The 16,396-nt window shown below is 34.6% G+C and overlaps 1 protein-coding gene across 1 annotated transcript; it reads right to left on the bottom strand.

Moving 5' to 3' along the window:
• Positions 1-2,182: 2,182 nt before the first annotated feature.
• On the bottom strand, positions 2,183-15,821 carry kiss1r (KISS1 receptor). Its single transcript, XM_005799947.2, has 5 exons — positions 14,738-15,821; positions 9,846-9,970; positions 4,924-5,059; positions 4,559-4,797; positions 2,183-3,711 (listed from the first exon to the last, which is right to left on the bottom strand). The coding sequence occupies exons 1-5, from the start codon at positions 14,979-14,981 to the stop codon at positions 3,331-3,333; spliced, it is 1,125 nt and encodes a 374-aa protein (XP_005800004.1). The 5' UTR covers positions 14,982-15,821; the 3' UTR covers positions 2,183-3,330.
• Positions 15,822-16,396: the final 575 nt, after the last annotated feature.

Here is a 16,396-nt window from a genome sequence, read left to right as displayed (position 1 = left end):
TTATTGTTTTGAAGATATTAAGTCTCATGATTGTCAAAGTCTGACAAATTGAAAGCTTGAAGTTTGATTGATTGCATGTTCCATAGTCACTTATTAGTACTGCAAATAAAAAGAAACCTCAAAACTCATTTGAACATGAATACCTTTTTACTTAGCAGGCAGTCACATGAAAATGATGGATGTGTCAGTTACATCTATGTTCATTTTTGCATTGCACTTTGTAATTAAGTGTAAATCCCTTTGAACATGATGTTGAATAGCTGCCTACAGATAATGGCAAAACCGAAAAGAATCACCAGCTGCTGGTTGTAGTGAATCACTGGTAAATTTGTTTCAAATAATATCTACAATTATTCCTTTCAGGCGTCAATCAATACAGAGTTGTTTTTTATTTCCAAATTATTTGGCAAAAATCTAATTGGCTTTTAGTCCATCATTTTAAGTGATGATTAATCTTTCTATTTTTAAATGCTTTTATGTGTTCTTCCAAAAGTACACTTTTATATTTTTGCAATTTGGGTTGTGTGCCACTCTAATGTTTCATATGGAAAAAGCCCAGATAGTGATATTAAAATGCAAAATTAATTCATTTGCATTGAAATATTCACTGCGATGCATGATGTAGAGCAGCTTTTAGTCAAAAATGGCCCAACTATGAATTATAATAACACTTACAGTTATCTGCAGTATCTGCCTTTAAAGAAAAATAATTGCCATTTACCTCATTTTGGAATCTCTTTTTATCAAAGTTTAAAAATCAGTGCAACCACTAATCTGGATTTTCTTAAATTGTCTTCAGTTCAGCAAAACATGTCAAATGTTTGCAATGATCCTTGAGTATCATTTGTCATATGCGTTTGACTACAAAGGCCCAAAGTGTGTTAGTTTTCCTTTCAAACCTTGATGTCACTGGAGCCCCAATGGCACTAAGCAAGCAGTATCAAATCTAATTAAACTGTATTAGCAATTTTTCTATAGACCATAATAGAGGTTCTTTATATTGAATGTCACTGTGTGGGATGAATAAAACAAAGTCACTATTGAGGTAGCTCAGTGGGTTTAAAATTAAAAGCTGTTGTTCTATGGCTAGACAGCTGCTCCCTGAACAGGCCCTCATTCTGATTGTGCTCTAATAACAAAACACAAGCCAAATGGGTTGTCCTCAATATTTCAGACTGTCTGGCAAGAAGGTGCAAGGGGTCTTTAAGGTGTTTTTAATACCTGATTTGATGATCTCTGTTGCCTGTGAACGTGCATGAAGGTTTCCACAATGCTTTTGTGAAAACAAGTGTTTAAAAAGGCATGAAGGTTAGACTTGTGGCTCCACTGCCTCTATTCCTTCTGTTAGCAGGTTTCCATTCATCATATCTGGCCACAGGAAAGACTCATGAGCAGCTGGCTGAAGCTTTGTTTGGGTTTTCAGATTGCTTAGGATGCATTAGCTCCACACATACAAAGCTACTTCACCTAGGGGGTACAATTCAGGACGGACTGTGCTTTAATTACATTTGCCAGTTCTCCAGTGTTAAGCATGAATATTAAACATGTAGCAACCTTTATGGAAATATACACATTTGTGTCAGTTTATGAGTAGTGCTTTCCAGAAGTATTTTTTAACCCCTTGCACTTTCTTACAGTTTGTCCCAATTCCACAGGTCTGGAAAGGATTAACTCAAGTTTTGTTTGTATTTGTCCTCTGCTTCCACTGCAAAATTATGTTATTTAATGTTGGTAAATCACATTGTAACCTTTGTTTGTAAAGAGACTAAATCTGAAAAGGTTTAAGAGGTATGAATACATTTCAAAAACATTCTTAGTCAGAAATGATTTTTTCTGTTTGTCTCTCAAACTACAAGTAGTTTGAGAAACAAACAATTGTGATCCGATTGTATTTCTTTTTTGCCAATGGTTACCGTAGTTTCACTCCTAAATTGTTGTATTTATGAGCTGTTCATTAGAATATTAAAACAATAAAATCAATATTTTTTAATACCAGTTCAATAAATGACTTGACATTGACTTTTTGGTAAATTTCAGAAATAAAACAACTTTAAAATAATTCTAACTGCTGCATACATAGGAAACAATCAGATGGTAGATAAGCAATCACAAAGTTTTAAAGCAAAAATCTGTTTTGTTATGACAAAAAAACTGCACAATATGCCAACAATAAATTATAATATACACTGTAAATAGTTTTAAAAGTAATACTTCAGCAGTTAGTAATTCTGAGAAAATTGATGTAAATTGCTCTGTGTGACTATGAAAAGCCTTTTGAATTCCCTTTATTCTGGCTCAGACTACCAGCACCTGATAATAATCTGTCCTTAATGTGACTTTCATAAGCTATGATATTTATTAGCTCCTTAGTGAGGTAATTTAGACTTTAAAAGAAAAGAAAGCTAAGTCAGAAAAAGCTTCATGTAAACAGAAACACCAGAATTTTCATTTATTTGTAAGTTAGAAATATGATCACAGTTTGCCCAAATACAAAATGTGCAAAATATTACAGTAAGTTTTGTTTGCAAAAATTAGAACAATTTGTTTCATCATTGAGGCAAATTTCAGATTTTTGCTGTAAGTAATCAAGACTGAGTACCTCACCAATGGGATGCTTCTACTGTTGCAGTAGTCACTACTTCTTGTGGGTACTACTTTATTTTATTTATTTATTCTTTTTTTTGTAGCTTGCAGTTGCAACTCACTCCATCAGATCCCCTTACCACCTGGACAAAAGCGAAACCATTAAGCTAGAGCCTGCCCACCAGTTGTCGAGATCTGGTCCCTGTAAGAGTTAACACAGAGCACATACTTACTAAAAACCCAGAAAAGATCAGCTTTTGTCAAGCAAACTGACGTTATCTGACATCTGATCCAAGGTTGTTCCTCAGAATGCCTCAGGACTACACCTGGTTGTATTTTGTGCTTTTCTAAAAAAAAAAAAAAAAGAAAAAAATAATTAAAATTCACAAATCTATGTTTAATCTCTGTATGCTGTGGGCATTTGAAACCAACGTAAACGTCCTTGTTTGTGTACACAATAAAGCTGATTCTGATTCTAACATAAACTGAGCTCAAGCAAAAGCAATACATTTACATTTAAGTTGCAGATGTATTTTATAAACCTTTGACCGACTGCAGTTTCAAATAACAGTTCATATCCATTTGCTTAAATATGAAAATTAATACAACATGAAAATGAACGCCGAGCACAGTGTTTTCCTTCAAGATGAATCTGTTGTTCTCTGTCGGTTACAACAGGATCTTTTGGCTGACAGGTGAGTTTCTCAGGAAACAACAATCTCACTTTTTATCTTTAAATTCTCAGAGTCAGTTCACAGCGTTATTATTGTTGCCTTCCTCTGCTGCAATAAACTTGATCTCAGCGTTGGCAGTCCTTGACGCCATGCTACCATCCCGGATCTTGTGTTTAAAAAGGAATGGAAAGGTTTTCCTGAAAGACTTCTGAAAGCTGGCTCCCATAAACCCATAAACAATGGGGTTGACTGAGGAGTTGGCATAGGACATGCAGTTGGCCCAGGTCTTGATCTTGTACATTGTGTAGTTGGGTTGGTAGTTTGGATAGAAAGATTGGAAAAGCACAAAGATCTGGATGGGACCCCAACAGATGGCAAAGAGGAGGACGATCACCACCACCATCTTGGAGACTTTGCTCCTGATGCTGATGGTTCTCTCAGACAGGAGGTTGACCTGAGAAAGATATCACAATAGATATCAGCTACTTTTTTATTTATTTTAATTTAAGAGGCTATGTTGTTGATGTTGGTTTTTAGTTTGAAAAATTACAATTGGCCCTTACCTTATTAAAAAACAAATAAATACTGATGTCTAAATTATTAAAAATAAAGGTATTATTTTGCCAATTAATGGTAAAAGTTATTTAAATATAAATCAATGTAATACCTATTAAATGGGTAAAGAAAAAAAGTCTGCTAAGGCAAATATTTTTTATGCCCTATTTTTTTACTGTATTTATTCAGATATAGAAAATAATATAAAACAAATTTAAAAAGATTGTGTAGGAATCCTCCTGATTGTTCAATTATAAAAGTTAAATGTTACTAAAGAAAAACAACCTATGTCTTCCATTGTATTTCAAATGAAATCTACATAAGTATTCATGTATGTTAGCTGCAGATTCACAGATCACAGGTTTAATACCTTGCATGATTTTTGTAGTTAGAGTGAAATAATTTTGTAATGATACAATACAACACATATTAACATTCCTTCTAACTGGAATGTGGTTTCATTTATTTCCATAACATCCTTAGAAATCCCTTTTAGCAAATTTTCTTTACAAGCTTAACTCTTTGTAGTAATTTTTTCTGTTGTCTACATGGTCATTTTATTCATAGAGGTTGAACTCTACAGTATAAATAAATAGGCAGCTGCAAACTGTGTATGTGTATACCTTCTATATGTTTCATTATGAATAAACTGTTGATAACAGTCATTCAAAACAGACTTGATTCAAACCTATTTTAAAATTTAGGCACACAAAAACAAACAGTTTTCAATCTCAATTTGTCCACACCTGATAATTGTTGTCAACAGGCTCCACAGTGGGTTGACCTACTCTCTTCACCATCATCGAATAGCAGAAAGAGATTGTGAGAACCGGCAGCATGTAGGCGGCAATAAACTGATAGAGGATGAATGCTCTCTCATGCGTCTTGGAGGGAAATCTCTCCATGCAGTATTGTCTCGGACCGTACCAGTAGCCCTCCTCAATCCGCTGGTACATTAAAATTGGGGTGGACAAGATGAAGGAGCCTGGGCAAAGCAGATGTGTTGTTTTTTTTTAACAAAACTCTAAGTCAGTCACACATGCTGAATACATTTTGTTTTTCAATTATTCATTTTTGTGTCTAGCAGTGAGGTAAAAGCAATGCAACATACCAATCCATATGCAAATGCTGACTATCATGGCTACTTTTGGGGTGCGGTGACGGAGAGATTTGAGAGGGTAAACAGTGATGTAACAGCGGTCTCCACTCATGGCAGTCAGGGTGATACATGTGGCTTGTACTGTCACCTAAGAATGAAACACAGCCGAACACATTCTAAATAAGAACATGTTTCTTAAACATGTAAAAACACAGTTAAACATGTAAAAACACAGTTATGGTGAGGAGATGATGTCAACACCTATTATTTTTACAATGACAGACAAAACTTACTGAAAATTAGTCACAACTGATTTTGTGCTGTTTTTTTACAACAGAGTATTAGGGGCAGGAGAAAGAAAGTAATATATATACTGTATATACACTGTATATACAGTATATATATATAATTAGATTAAAGTCAAAGTATTTTGACAAAAAAAGTTATGAGGGAAAACGCTTTAATAGAGTTAATGAGGTCTGACATGGCCGAATAGGCAAGTCAGTGTAGTTCTCTCTTGTGAAAAAGTTCAATAGACATTATTACTCTTGCAGGTCATCCATACAAAGGTGTGTCATTTCAAAAAGAATTTAATTATTAAAAGAACAGGATGTTCCCTGCAAGCATGGTGATGATAACACCAATGTTATAAACATCAATTGCGAAAATTATCTTCAGACAACGAGGTGCAAAGAGATAAATGGAAAATAGACAATTTAACAACCATATTTTAAAAGTGGTTTGAGAGTATTTAGAACAAGACGATAACGTAATAATTTATTGCTAGAAATTAAAAGAAGCAAATTAAAAATCAATCAATCCTTATTTTTGAAAAGCATCAACTGTACTTACTATTTTATTTGATAAAGTATTAAATTAATATTTAGTAATTACTAAATTTTAACAATATTACTTGCTAAGTTAAAATTTAGTACTTACTAAATAAGTACTTAAGTATTTAGTACTTACTAAAAATTAACTTAATATTATTTTATAGGTCCATTTCAGCTCTGATGTTACTGGAATATATTAATATAAGAATTCTAAATTAATATATATAATAGGTTTTTGGACGGGCTGTACTGAAATGAAATTCTGTTGTCCTTTTGTACACTGACAATAAAGGCACCCTGACTCTGATATTTGAGTGGAAATAAATGCTGGTTTGTGAAAAATTGAATCCATTCTGTTTGACATGTACTTTAAAGTAAGACATGATTCTTCCCAACAGTCTGTACCTCTGCCTCCTGCTGGATCTGTCTTGGTGTTATTTGTAGTTATGATGCCAGGACCCATTACCCCACAGAGGTTTGGCGCATCACATCAGGATTTCAAAGGATTGAATATAAAAGACTGAAAGGGGTCATGGGAAGTTCAGCACTAAGGCTGCTGAGAAAATGATCTCTTCCCTGCGATGTTCAGTACTTACAGTGTATTACACCCTGCTGTAATACAGTCAGTGCTCCAAATCCAGTTTTTGCTACCTCTTTAAATTGAAAAAGGAATTAGTTGTGTGATTTAAAGCAAACCATACTATGCTTATCTGATTTTTATTGACAGCATTGCCCAGCACTGACCCACATAAAGAATCACAGCCCTATTTATTACTGTGTTTAACTGCTAAATAAAAGGTGAAAATATGAGTTTTTCTCCATAGTTTTTTCATACCTGTGACAGGTGAAGTGCAACTAGAGTTTTGAGTAAATATGTACAGTATAGGTTATGAAAAGTTGATTAATACTAAGGTTAATGTATGGAAATGAATTGCATATTACTTTAGACTGAATGAAAAAGTAAAACAGGAGGAAATTCAAAAATACTGACATAAATTGAGTTTGGAGTATTTTTAGCATTATAACATCCAAATTATAATTCAGTCAAATATTAAATATTTTTTACTTATTTTTACTTGCTTTGATTTTTTTTTGTTTGTTTGTTTGTTTTTCTGCAAATAGTATGCCTTTTGCTACACACAAGAAATTAGCAGAAAGGCAAAAGATGAATTTTAACATGTTGGAGAAGTTTAAAAAAATCTTTGGAGTAGTGGAAAGTCCAAAAGCTTAAACCAAAACTCATCCATATCTACTAAGTTCTATTGTTGGTTCTATTTATTACTTTCTTTATTATTTATTAATTGATGTATCCATTTTTTTTATTAATATGCAGAATTTTATTTATACTACTTCTTCTTGCTTTGGCAATTTATTTCTTACTCCTTTCACTTTTTGCTTTTCATTATTAGAGCTTTAATTCAGTGTAAATCAACTGTGAGTAAATGTGGTGCATTCAGTAATTGGTTCTGTCTTTTAAAACTTTGTAGAAAGTCCATGTTTAATCCTGTGTAGGGACTTCCCCATAGTCTTCCAATGTTGCAAGCCAGGTCGGTCTTTCACATTTAACAACTCAGTGTTTCCATGGTGACAAGACGAGCAGCAACGTATTCAGTCGCCTGGCTATAACTGCACAGGTGCAGGACCTGTCTGAGTAATGATATTGGTGTATGATTGTTTGGAGATGTATAAATCTTGTGAACACACGAGAGATGAGGACAGGAAAAAATAAAAAGAAAAGTAGAAACTTGAGGAAGGATGCCTGCTGTTAACATGAATGGGAAGAAACAAACAGAGTTTTGATATTTATTGATTTAAGACCTGTACTGAAATCTCTCCATTAATCTTCTGTGACATTCTGATTATTTTGGATGCATTATTCTTGTTAATTTCTTTTTCCACACTTCTTGTTTTTCAATCTTGAACAGAAATTAATTTGTCTCAGTTTAAACACACAGCTGAAAGGGAGAAGTTGAAACTAAGATTATACATGTCCTTTCAAACTCAAGTGTACTTTTGAAATACATTAGCAGTTACTCTAGCTTTTCTTGAATCATAGAAATTTGCACTTCTTTACAAGATGGTTTCATCTATCTAGGAAGATACTTGTATCTTGTGTTATACTGAAGCTTTTCTGCTATCATCTGGCTTTGAGGGGGGTAATGTCTGATTCCACAGATGCCATTTCTTTGAAGATTTATTCAGACTGTGATGACCTTCCTTCACCTTTCAGAAAGACAAAAAATGCATGGACAAAGATAGACTTGAGTATAGAGCAAAGTTCTGATTCAACACATCTTCACAGTATAGAGAAAATTTTCAGTCTGTGTAGAATAGATATACTTGTTTCTGCCATTAAAAGACTCCTATTGCTCATAGTACAACCCTGAAGCACTTGCGATAAAGTCCTCCAACAAATGGACGCATCTTTGTGTGATTGAAATTGAAGTTCACCCATCGGCAGTCAGATCTGCACAAAAGTCTTTGAATAAGAGATGACAATGTAAAGTCTGGATAATGAGTCAGCATTTAACAGCAACCCCCTTTTGGGGCTGCAGTTCCCCTTTCAAGACCTGTCATCTACTGACAACAAAGCAATAACAATCATGTAGAGAAATTTTTGAAAAGAGTTAAAAATTACAAAATTCTGATAATTATATACTGCCCTAATCCATGGAACTTGGGTTTTGTATTTTTCTTAATTTCTGGGTTGGATACTCTTTGATATCTTGGTTTATTTCATGCTTAGCTTTAAGATTCTCTGTTTTATCTGAAGTATGTTGTTGTGATCAGTTGTGATCAGTTATGGCTTATTGTTATTTAGTTCTTCCCATATAGTTCATTCCTTTGTGTTTAATGTTTCAATGCTTGGGTTTTTCTCCTTATGTTAGTGCTAGGCATTTGCCCTTTGGACTTAAACATCCTTTTGTGTCTCAGTTCCACTCCTGCTGTGTTAATTTGTCTCCTTCCCTGCTGTGCAGCTCTGTGATTAAGCTCAAATGGTTTCATTGCCACTCTCCACCAGTTTCTTACTAATTAAGCGTCTTTGTTTTCATTGATCTTTGTCTTCTGTTATGCTCAGCCAGTGTCAACCCTGAAAGAAGATCTTTTGACTACATTACCTAAATCCAAAGGTTGCACATGTAAAAAAAAAAATAATAAAAAAATAACAGAACCACAATATAGATAGATTTGTACATATAGTAGGCTGGTCATCTAACCTGAATTGTTTTCATTGTATTTGGGCCATTAATTGAATTTCTATTTATTTGAGTAAGCCATGATAAAACTCAGGATGGACGCGATGGAATGTCATGCTTGGCTTTAATCTTAACTACGTGACACTTTTAGCTGTTTGTCTGGGTTTATTTGAGTCAAACAAAACCACAACTTTGAGGTTCTCAATTGCTGAGTGTCGCTGAAAATGACATCATCAAAGCGTCCAGTGTGATGAAAAAAATCAACATTGAGTGTGTCTATTCAGCTTTACTCTGTAATTCAGCCTGTACTCTAAATGTGGGTGACTGTGGCTCACTGGTAGAGTAGTCCTTTCCCAAAATGAAGGTTGTAAGTTAAGTGGTCTTGTGCTCAAAGTGGTTAGTATAAGACTGGAAAAGGCTCTTATAAGTTCAATCTGTTTATTTAGGACTTTTTTCAATTATTCTTCCTTACTTAATATGTACAATCACAATTGAACTAATCTGCAAAAAAATATTCATTTCATTACAATAGCTGAGGTTTACAGTTTAAAAGTAGAAACTGCAGAAATAATTGCTGCTGTTGAACCATTTTCAATAACAATAGTAACTGTGATGGTATGAATGTTCAAATATTAGCCTGTGATGTGTGATTTTCACTTTCATGAACAAATTATTAACATCAATTTCAGACCTACAGCATTTTATTAATTAAAACAATTTTGACTTTTTAGTTGATATTAGTAATTTTCAGCCTATAGGACAAGCACGTGATATCATTGGAATAGGTAAATTACTAGTGAGCACTATGAATAGAAATAAACGAATGCAGTGCAAACTGAAAGGTTAAAAGAAATGGAACCAACATTTAGGAATAAGAATATTGTATAAAACATAATTATGTTACCTGCTGCAGAAATGCAACAAATTTGCACATGAAGTTGCCGAAAATCCAACCAGGGAGGGGATAGAGAGTGGCAGTGAAGGGGACACAGCACACCAGAAAGATTATATCGGTGGCAGCCAGGTTTGCTAGATGGAAAGAAAAGTAGATGTCAGGTAATTTTCTCTCTTACATCAGTCCACATACATTATAATTTAAGAAGCCTTATAATAGCCCAGTCTTTTATATTGCAAAAACTAAAAAGCCCTTTTTCAGCATTTACTTTGTTTTTATTATTAGCAGTATTTCTTTTGGCTTTCCATCTGTATTTTGTCCCTTTTGCTGTTCTTTCTGGCAGTAAAATTGAATAAAGTTAGACGTTAAAAATACATTACTAATGTTCAGGGAAAAAAAATCATAGTAAAGGTTAAAACTTTCTCTTTAATAACAGCCAGGTTGTACTGTTCTGACCCCAGTAAGAAGGACAAACTGTATTGCACACAAGAATTACAGTTCACAGTGAAATACATTTACTTTGACATTTATTTTATAAATGAGAATAATAATATAATAATTTTTCTGTTGTTTGAGATTTAAAAGTCTTGAGTCAAAATTGCTCAAAACTAGAATATTTGTTTTTAGACACATTCACTCAGTGTCTCTTAATGACCTGCAGGATTACAAATTTGACACAAATAGATTTGTTGTGTCTCCCTGAAGGAAAAAAACTAGATGCACCAATCAGATATAACATTTGGATTGTTGTGTTTCAGAGTGGTCTCCTGCTATTGCTCATACACAGTAAATTGGAATACACTGTATGTCTTAAAACCTTTTTGTCAAAAGTAGTTTTACCTCTTTCAGCAACTTGAGCTACAGTAGCTGAAGAGGTTGTTATGCACATCAGCTTTCATTCCCTATGAGTATCAGTGAGCCCTGTCAAACCTACTCAAATATCGCCCATTTATCCTGATTCTATCACATCCACTTTTAGGAGAAAAACTTTCACTTGCTCTCTTAAGTCAACTACTGGCAGGTGCAATGGTGAAGAGATAGCCAGTTTCATTCCCTTTCTTCATCAGTGGTCCTATTTGATATAGTGGCTTGGCATTCTCCAATTTTCAGTTTGTAATTTTAGTCTTGTTAATTATTCCCTAAAAAACATTACTGGGTAGCTTTTACCACCTTTTAAGTCACAGAGCTTTCATGTTTAATTTGCACTAGGAGAAAATCCAGAGCTGATTATCTTTTGTGTCTTTATGTCAGTGATGTTTTAACTTTTTGTTCTCAATCACATTTACACATCACCAAATGATGTCTGCTGCATGTTGAGAACCAGACTTCTTCTCACCTGTAGCTTTAAAAAAATAGATAGTTCAAATGGGTGACAAAGTCATTATTTCTCTGTCTAAATTCATCCAAAAATAATATATTACAACTATTCTTCTCTTTCCCAAATGTTTTTTTTTAAATGTCATATTGAGGAAACCACCTTGTAGGTGTGAGGATGGACTAAGAGAAAATTTGTTTATTTCGATAATAACAGAATTTGTTGAAATCCAAAGTTCATTTTGTGTTTGATACCAAGTCTAAGAGATGATGGACCATAATAGCCTCTACTGTGTTCAAATACTTCACTTTATTAAACGAGTTGGTGGATTCTGTACATTTATCCAATAGTATTTTTTGAATGAATGGTTGTATGGTATTTAATATGGTGTCTGTTTCCTAATGATATTATCAAAGGGAGCACAATCAGAGCCATAATTGTTACATTAATTTCAACTTGGCACTGTGTATGCTTTTGAAAGCTACTATATTTGGAATTTTCAAAAAGGCATATAAAGCTTGTAAAATGTCCTTTAAAAATCTGACACGAAATTACAAGTTTGAAATAAATGCTAAGATATGGGTTGGTATCCTTGCTTAGTCTGATCCAATCAAGTTAAATTCCGTGCATAAAACACAAGGCTAAACTTCAGTTTAGCCTTGTGTTTTTGAAATCAGGTGCCAAGAAGCTGGTTCAGAAAGAGAATGTATTATTTGGTGGTTATAAACTGAAGGTGTGTTAAACATTTTATGGACTGCCTGTGGGTCTTTGCAGCTTCCAAAATTTGAATTCTTAGTGTAAAGCCAAAGCCCAAAAAAATACATTTATGTTTTGATAACATGTCAGTTAGAGGTTTGCAGTCTGGCTCATGCATCCATCACTGCAGCAAGCATGCCAGACACCATTCCCCATTTGTTTGAAGAGCTGATCTAATCACATTGTTGTCGTCTAACCATATTGTTGGAGAGATTGGTAGATGATGCGGTTGCTAATTAAATTATGCTGAATATTACACAGTTTCAGTGCAGTGGCCTTGGGATGTATTAACCAAGATCAAATTCTCCTCACATTCAGAGTGCAGTGTGCAAACACAGATACACAGACTTTATGCACCGAGTCACAGAGCTGCAAAAACATTATTTTAATTCACATAGATGTGATCACATTTATTTTACTGCCCCCCCTCTCTCACACTCTACTTTGTGGAGCAAACTCAGGTAAATCAATCACCGCTGGCTTAGTAATGGCATATAGATCAAATACATTCCAGATTGCAAATCTGCGTGTTCTGAATAATAAGAAAAAACATAAAATATGAACAGGGTGGATGATCTCATTTTACGCTATTATTTTACAACTATTTTTATGGTGAACTTTGTTTCAATAAAGGCAAGCTGCGCAAGATGTAAATAACTAATCCAAACAAATTTTAATTAATAGTAATATTTTAAATTCCAACAGCTTAAATTAAAACAACCTGTACTTGACCACATTTCAGAAAAACCCTGCAAAAAGGATTCCAAGTTAATTTCATTTTACACTAAAAGCTGTTGACCTATAAAAACTAGCAGCTTGTTGCACGCAGCTATGCCTCTGGAAATGCCACAGCAAGCTTAATATTTATTATTTTACCACTTTCATGAGACATTTTTATTAACGTGCCTTCAAAAGATGTAAACAAATATCTTATCCATTGGCACAATCCCATTAATACTGATGATGCTATAGCTGTTAAAAAGTATAATCTGCCAATACAACCGTTGGATTGCATTTGATTTCAGTACCTTTTAAATTCGTGTAAATGAGGTGTCAGTAAGTTTGTTTTGAAAATAGATGTAGCTTTTCAGTTCATTTTCATTTTCCACCAGTGCTATATTTGCTGCTGCATGAAGTCTAATTTAGTGAAATTATGCCCTTTAATACATTTTTGAATATTTTTTGTACTTTATGTTTGTGATGTAAGCCTGGTAACAAGCCTGGCAAACATGCCCACCAACTTTAAAAGACGTGGGCAATTAGGAAAAGTTTAATATTTTATTAAGGCTAATTACCGAATCAGTAAGAAACTGTGATAAGATTTCTGTCTATTACCTGTGATGATATCGTGTTGGGAGCCTTGAAAAAGTATGCATTTTTTTAATCTTTTGTCATATTACAATTTAAAAAAAACATCTGTGCATTTTTTATGTGGTGAATGATTGACTGAAAAGGATGCTGTACGTTTTATAAATATGTGTATTTTTTCAATAAAAAATACAACATCTTATTTAATCATGCTAAAAGGGATGTGTGCATGTGTGTGTGGAGCCCAATATACTCTGTTGCTTAAATAAATTGCAGTGCAACTATTTCCTTTAACAGTCATCTAATCCGTATGTGTGTGTGTGATTTAATCAAAGTCATTCCAGCTGTTCTGTAAGAGCCTGAGAGGTTTGCTGAGGTTATTAGTAATTAAGGTTAAATGTTCAGCTGTGTGTTTACTTCCTGTTTGTTACTTAAATTTACAAGCTGATGTTCCCCTTCACCCATTCCAAGTGTGTTCTTGCCACCTTCGTTTCTTATATGTTAGGTCAGTTTATCTTGTTTGAACAGTAAGCTTGAAATTGTGTCATGTTAAATAATCCTTATGGCTTGAGCTTAGTTTCTTTATTCTGTCTATTTTTAGGGCCTTGAATTAATTGATTGATCATTTTTTATTTGGGCGAAATAAAACCCACTTTTTGGAAACTAATTGAAAAACGGTTTGAACCCCAAACACACCATCCACAGGGTGAAACATAGTTTTGGTTGTAGCGTATTTGGTTGCTTGCTTTCTTATACAGGGTAGTAAAGTGACATAAGTGCAAGGTAGAATTATTAGATGCAATGTATAACAGCTGTGGCAAAGGAACTTGAGAGAGAAGACTAATTAATACTGGAGCTAAACTAGAGGTAAACCAAAGTACAAAACCTAACTATTATCTGAAGGAAATAGTACACTTTAAATACAAACATCAATCTGTGTTGATGTTTGTGGCTTTACCAAGTGTGAAGTTCAGGTGGATAAATGCTTTTACAAGGAAATGAACATAATTGCTCCTAGAAATCTGTGTGATGGCAACATGAATTCAAATAAGACATTGAGTTGTTAAAATATGCTGCTTTAAAAACATGTTTTCAGGCATATGCATACATTTTTCAACAAGACCATGTGGAACGGCATTATGAACACATTATGCATGTATGAATGCATGCAGGAGATATGTGGAGTGGTTTGCCTGCAGTCTTAACCGGTTCCCAGGAGGGAGTGAATGCAAAAAAATAGCAACAAGCTTTCTTTTATTTGCAGACAGAATTGGTCAAAACTACTCTTTGCACCGTTTGTCACTTTTAAGCTTTAATAACACAACAAAATTGAGTTTAGTAAGCAGAATAACAAAAGAAGGAAGGGCTTTATTATCTGTACTTATTGGCTACAGTAAATTAACAGTTTTGATATAAGTCTGACTTTTCCTGACTGAGTTTTGTAAATCCCATCCTACACCCTCATGTCAGTTTCTTTCACATTTTCCACAAACTAATAAAGATGTACGTTATTTTTGCCTACCTATGTAGAAGTTGGTGGCTGTTCGCATCTGTCTGTGTTTGGAAATAACATAGATAACGAGAGAGTTGCCCACCAGTCCGACCAGCATGATGAGAGAGAAGAAGAGCGGTACCAGCCAGGCGTCAGTGAGAAAAGGATGCTGGTTCCCGTCCTCTTCTATGCCATACGAACGTCTTCGAGATAAGTTTGCTTCTGATCCATTGAGGCCAACCTGATCTGTGGAGTTCCAAAGCTCCTCGAACATTGTGTCAGAATGGAAGGTACTGCAGTGAAGGAAGGTGACAAAAATAGAGAGCTACTTGTGGATGAGGAGAGAGTGTCAGCTGCAATGCACTTGCTCTAAGTCCAGTTTGCTCTCAGGCAAAAAACAAGAGAAGAAAACACAAGAAGAAAATGCACCTAGAAGGTCTAATTCTGTGATTATGGGGAGGCTGAGATTGCTGAGAGGTTGAGGGATGCAAAACATAAGTTGAGAGAAGGCGTCTGCATGCAAAATGACTCCTAAGTTTGAAAGCAAATACTAATTCCGCTCAAGCTCAAAGTGAAATCCTGAAAGACATCATGCCTGCATTGAAAGTTCACGAGAAGGAGCATTTCAGAGCAGAAGTTGATTTTTTTTTTTTTTTTTTCTCAAAAGCAGGATTCGAAGCACGCGATGTTACTGTTTTGTGAGATAAGCCAGCTACCAAACAGGAATCAGTGTGCAGAGACGCAAACAGATGTCTTCTCCATGCTTCGTCATGACAAACAGAATCCACAGCTCATTTAAATCTCTCCTTGTTCCATCTCTCCTCCTTCCAGTGAGATCCGGACCTTTTGCATTCAGCGCTTTTGTATATTGTAAAAAACCCTGAAAAGGAGCAACTTGAATCAGAAATGAAAAAGATGCAGATCAGTGTAGGAGTTAAGTCTTGCTCTGTGGTCTTGATAAAATTGTGGCTGGAAAAAAAGCTCTTGTTTAAAAAAGGAAATAACCTGAAGCATCAGTGTTTGTTGTTCATCCTCCCAGCAGAGCTTAGTTGATCTTTTTGTTTGTGCTTCAGCAGAAATCACAGAGAATGCAGAGCGTGAAGGGGATGCTGCCGGCTTTATAGAATGAGCAAGAGCAAGGACACACAGGCGCATTGGAGAGGGGAAAAAGAGAGGGGTGTGCTCACACACATACACATACAAAACTCAGAGCATGTGGGCTGCTGGATGACTTTGGGATAAACGTCTTCATGTCCGAGTCTCCTAGCAACGTTATTGCTTAATGTATCTTTATAAAACAAATTCTGATCCTACAAATAAAGACCAGAACCAAAAACTATGAAAAGTATACTTTTAATTGCCATCTATAGGAAACATTGAAATTTTTCATTTTTTGCAAAAATGTAATAAAAAAGTGAAACTTCTGGTGAGTAGCAAATTAGGATAGCTACACATTTAATTCAACTTAAAATTGCTACAATTTCACATAGGAGTTGTTTTGTAACATTTTCAAGCAGGATTGATTTTGCCTTTAGACATTTAGTTTTCTGAACTGGTGAAGTATGACTGAACACCAGGGTGAGATTAAAAGGCCCATTTGAGGCGTGGAGAGTGAACCTTTTAGCAGCTTTTAAGACTAATAAAGGATTTAAAGAGATCTCAGGAGAATTTGAAAACAGTCTCTGTACA

Source organism: Xiphophorus maculatus, chromosome 6, assembly GCF_002775205.1.
Source record: "Xiphophorus maculatus strain JP 163 A chromosome 6, X_maculatus-5.0-male, whole genome shotgun sequence".
Lineage (NCBI taxonomy): Eukaryota > Metazoa > Chordata > Actinopteri > Cyprinodontiformes > Poeciliidae > Xiphophorus > Xiphophorus maculatus.
This window is presented reverse-complemented; position numbering and strand designations above follow the sequence as displayed.